Source organism: Strongylocentrotus purpuratus, unplaced genomic scaffold (assembly GCF_000002235.5).
Source record: "Strongylocentrotus purpuratus isolate Spur 01 unplaced genomic scaffold, Spur_5.0 spur5_scaffold_3, whole genome shotgun sequence".
NCBI classification, from domain to species: domain Eukaryota; kingdom Metazoa; phylum Echinodermata; class Echinoidea; order Camarodonta; family Strongylocentrotidae; genus Strongylocentrotus; species Strongylocentrotus purpuratus.
This window is the reverse complement of record NW_022145609.1, coordinates 26,094,601-26,098,387: the sequence shown is the minus strand read 5'-3', so window position 1 is coordinate 26,098,387 and position 3,787 is coordinate 26,094,601. Positions and strand designations below refer to the sequence as shown.

General features: G+C 37.9%; 1 protein-coding gene across 1 annotated transcript; it reads left to right on the top strand.

Annotated features, from left to right (window-relative positions):
• The first annotated feature begins 257 nt into the window (after positions 1-257).
• On the top strand, positions 258-3,187 carry LOC588294 (transcription factor AP-1). The gene has a single exon (XM_787986.5). The coding sequence runs from the start codon at positions 483-485 to the stop codon at positions 1,413-1,415; it is 933 nt and encodes a 310-aa protein (XP_793079.2). The 5' UTR covers positions 258-482; the 3' UTR covers positions 1,416-3,187.
• Positions 3,188-3,787: the final 600 nt, after the last annotated feature.

Sequence of the window (3,787 nt, the reverse complement as noted above, 5' to 3'; positions counted from 1 at the left end):
TTTTATATGATTTGTAATTGTAAATTAGTAATCATCAAGTTTCTAGAACTTTAAAGTCTATTTTAATTTGTTAAGTTCTGATAAATTACCCCTATTATAAAAATGGACTCGTCTCAGCAGGTTACCGTTTACTTCCAGAGCACTATATACATGTGCTTTGATTGACATTCTAGGTTGACCAATCAGATTGCAATATGACATTGCCAAACACACGTCTTACATCATCGCCGACCAATCGTTATTCGAGAAACTGATGTCACTGCTCTTGCGTCTATTTTGGGAATCCTTAGTCAGTGTATATATAGTGAGTCAGCGTTGGTATCGGAAATTCATACTACGATCATTTCAGTCTGCGAAGAGACGGAGAATTCTCCCAAACCATTACTTAGCCAACTACAGGAACCCCCACTTTGCCATATCACATCGAGAGCTGTGACTCAGACTTGTAGCTCATAGCAAAGAGAAACCTCATAACTGTTTGTATGTCAGTCGAAAACGGTCGCAAAAAGATGGAGACTCAGTTCTACGAAGATTCACACAACCCGTGGCTGAGCAAGAAGAAATGCATGACTCTGGATCTGGACGTCGGAATGGGCAAGCGCAAACTTACGGCTGCTCTGCTGTCGACCCCAGACGTTCAGATGCTCAAACTCGCCTCTCCTGAACTCGAAAAGATGATTATTTCTCAGCAAGGCAATATCTGTACTACACCAACGCCTGGTCAGTTTATCTCCCCGAAAAACGTTACCGAAGAGCAGGCTGCCTTCGCCCAGGGTTTCGTCGAGGCACTGCAGAGTCTTCATCAACGGAATGATTCTGGCGACTCGGATTCCGTGGTGAGCGACGATGAATCGTCGCTTGACCAGCTGGACCTTGGCCCAACAACGACCTACCAGCAGCAGATCCTCAACACTCAAACTACGATGTCAAGTATGACCACGCCTGCGACGTCGATGTACAACCCTGCAATGCCTACAACAACTACGCTGCCTGGATCAACCGTTGGTCTATCATCTCGCAATTCAATGCCCATTGACTCTATGGCAATCACACGTGGATGGGCCAATTCTGACCATATCAAGCAGGAACCCTCGTGCGAAGAGCCCCAGACTGTTCCAGTGTACCACGCTTCAATTACCGCACCCATGTCCCCCATCGACATGGAAAACCAGGAGCGCATCAAGGCTGAGAGGAAAAGGCTCAGGAATCGAATCGCCGCCAGCAAGTGCCGCAAGCGCAAGCTTGAGCGTATTGCCAGGTTAGAGGATAAAGTGAATGACCTGAAAACACAAAACTCTGACTTGTCAACGACGGCAACCAAGCTTCGAGAGCAAGTTTGTGCACTGAAACAGAGTGTGATGGAACATGTGAAGAGCGGATGTCAAGTTATGCTGGCACAACAACTGGCATTTTAAACTGGAATAACTGCACATTTGACTTTTTGAACATTGACATTTATTGCTGAAAAAACGGTCACTTCGGACTATTGACTTGAGTCGTGTGTAACAAAGGCCCGTAACACACACATTATTGTTGACTCCGTAGACGCATTCATATGTTCTGTTTTGTTTTAATTTAAACATGGCCCAGAAAATGTATATACTGTGCTGGTTTGCAGTTCCCAATATTCTAGCGCTGATACAAAATTACAATTCGATCATGATAAGATTGTATGCATGTTTGACAGAAATTTGGGGCAGGATCCCCAGTAGTATTCCTATTTCTGATTTCCAATATCTCATTTAGTCCATGATGTACAGGCAATGTTTGGCATTGATATAAATCTGCATTTTTCAATCTGTATGTAGTTATAATGCAGAAGAAATTGAGAATTGTAAAATTGTTTATTCCGCCCAATAAGACTACCGATAAAAAGCCCATCAAAACAAAATGACGATTTGTCTACTAACTTGCCCAGTAATTTTGAGTCAGTACTTCGGTATTAATATTTAGTGTATAAACTTTTAATGCCCAAATTATAATTGTTTTCGTCCATGCTTAGTCCATTGAAGTCCAGTTTATAAGATGGTCATGCTATTCAGATGAAAGGGTGGAAAGAGAATGCATTGTGAAATAGAAAATGTTTGAAGGAAAGTTCAAGGAATTTATAAATTTGTAAATGAAAATGAAAATGGTTTATGATGTGAATATTATTACGACAAATGTCTTTCAATGAAGCATACTGGTTTTGAGAATCTTTTCTAAACAAAGGTATGGTCTTATGTTACAAAATTCTTGTTTTTTCAAATTTTATTTTATGCTACATGTGCATTGTGTTTGTCATGTTTGACGAAAAGCATTGTGTGCAAGGAAAAAAGCCTTTTTTTTTTTTTAGTTTGACTTATGAATCATAACCACTGACCATCAGAAGCAGCTGCAAATTTACAGCTCATCTGTGCTATGAATTACAGTGTATTTTGCAACCATTTATTTTTTTTACAGCTCTACTCTGTAGGAAAGCTAGCACATTTCTGCACCCAGTGTTAAACTCAAAGAGTAAAAGTTTGCGATCACACCAACTGTGATTGGCGTTTGCTCTTTTTAAAATTTGTTTTATATTGTGTACAAATGCCCATTCTTGCAATACAACTTCAGACGGAACAATTTTGCCTGACGAGTCTGTGACATAGGCATGCAGAAAGATTGTAATTCATTTAATTATAAGCAATCCGTGTATGAAGGCGAAATAACAAACGCTGCACTGAAGTTTATTATCAACTTGTACATGCATTTCTTTTAACCAATATTCACATGCTAGTGTTTTTCAATTCTGAAACATTTTCTAAATGGCATGGTTGTCTTTTTTCTCCAATTATTGTACAGAATTTACCATAAAAAACAACAGGTTATTTCTATAACATTGAAACCGGTAAATGAACCAATAAGATATACTTGCAATAATATATTTTATGTGAATATTGGGTTAATTTGACAGCTGGATATTGTCTTTGGAATTCTTCATTTGTATGAAACCTTCATCACTGAAGTAGATCTTTTCTTCCAATCATTTTATATGTTTTTATAAAGATGCATCAAGTAATACATGTACACTAGTGCATATTTTACCTATTTGCCATTTGTCATTTCTTTTTCATGAAGTTTGTCATGCCATGTATTGTAAAAAACAAATTATTGAAGAAAAAAAAAAACTACAGCTCAATTTGCTGGATAATAAAAACAATGAAAATTACAACATTCTTTTTCCAATGTGATTTGTTTTCCTGACTGCGAGGTTTGTGTGCATGAGTGATGGTTTTGAATATTTTTTCATTTGAGAGCTTGAGGAGCATAAACTCATAACTACAACAATAACACATATCCTTCTGATAGACAATAGATGACATGCAATGTGTGTGACTGTGAGAACAGAATATGTAATTAAGATGAAGGGTGAGACGTGATTTTTTTTTCCTGTATCATGAAATGCTTTGCGAATATGTTTCAAGCTGCTTGATTGATGCGAATACAGATTTTGCATGTAGGAGCTTCGAACATAAAGCAAAACTTTAATGATGATGATGATGATTATGATGAACCCCCAATTTCTATAGGCTTACAGACCCAGTGCTTGGTTCATAACATCTAGTATCTAAAGGCCTCTTTCTTTTATTATTGCTCGATTGTGGATGTTAGTATATTCAATTTTCCATGAAAATTCACACCTGCAGACGTATGGCCTGGGAATGAAAGTATTTTGTCAATTTAAAGAAATCCAACATAAAATGCCATACGGAAAAGAATACTAAACATAAGATTCACAGTACATGCCCTGTCTGAGCAAATTCAG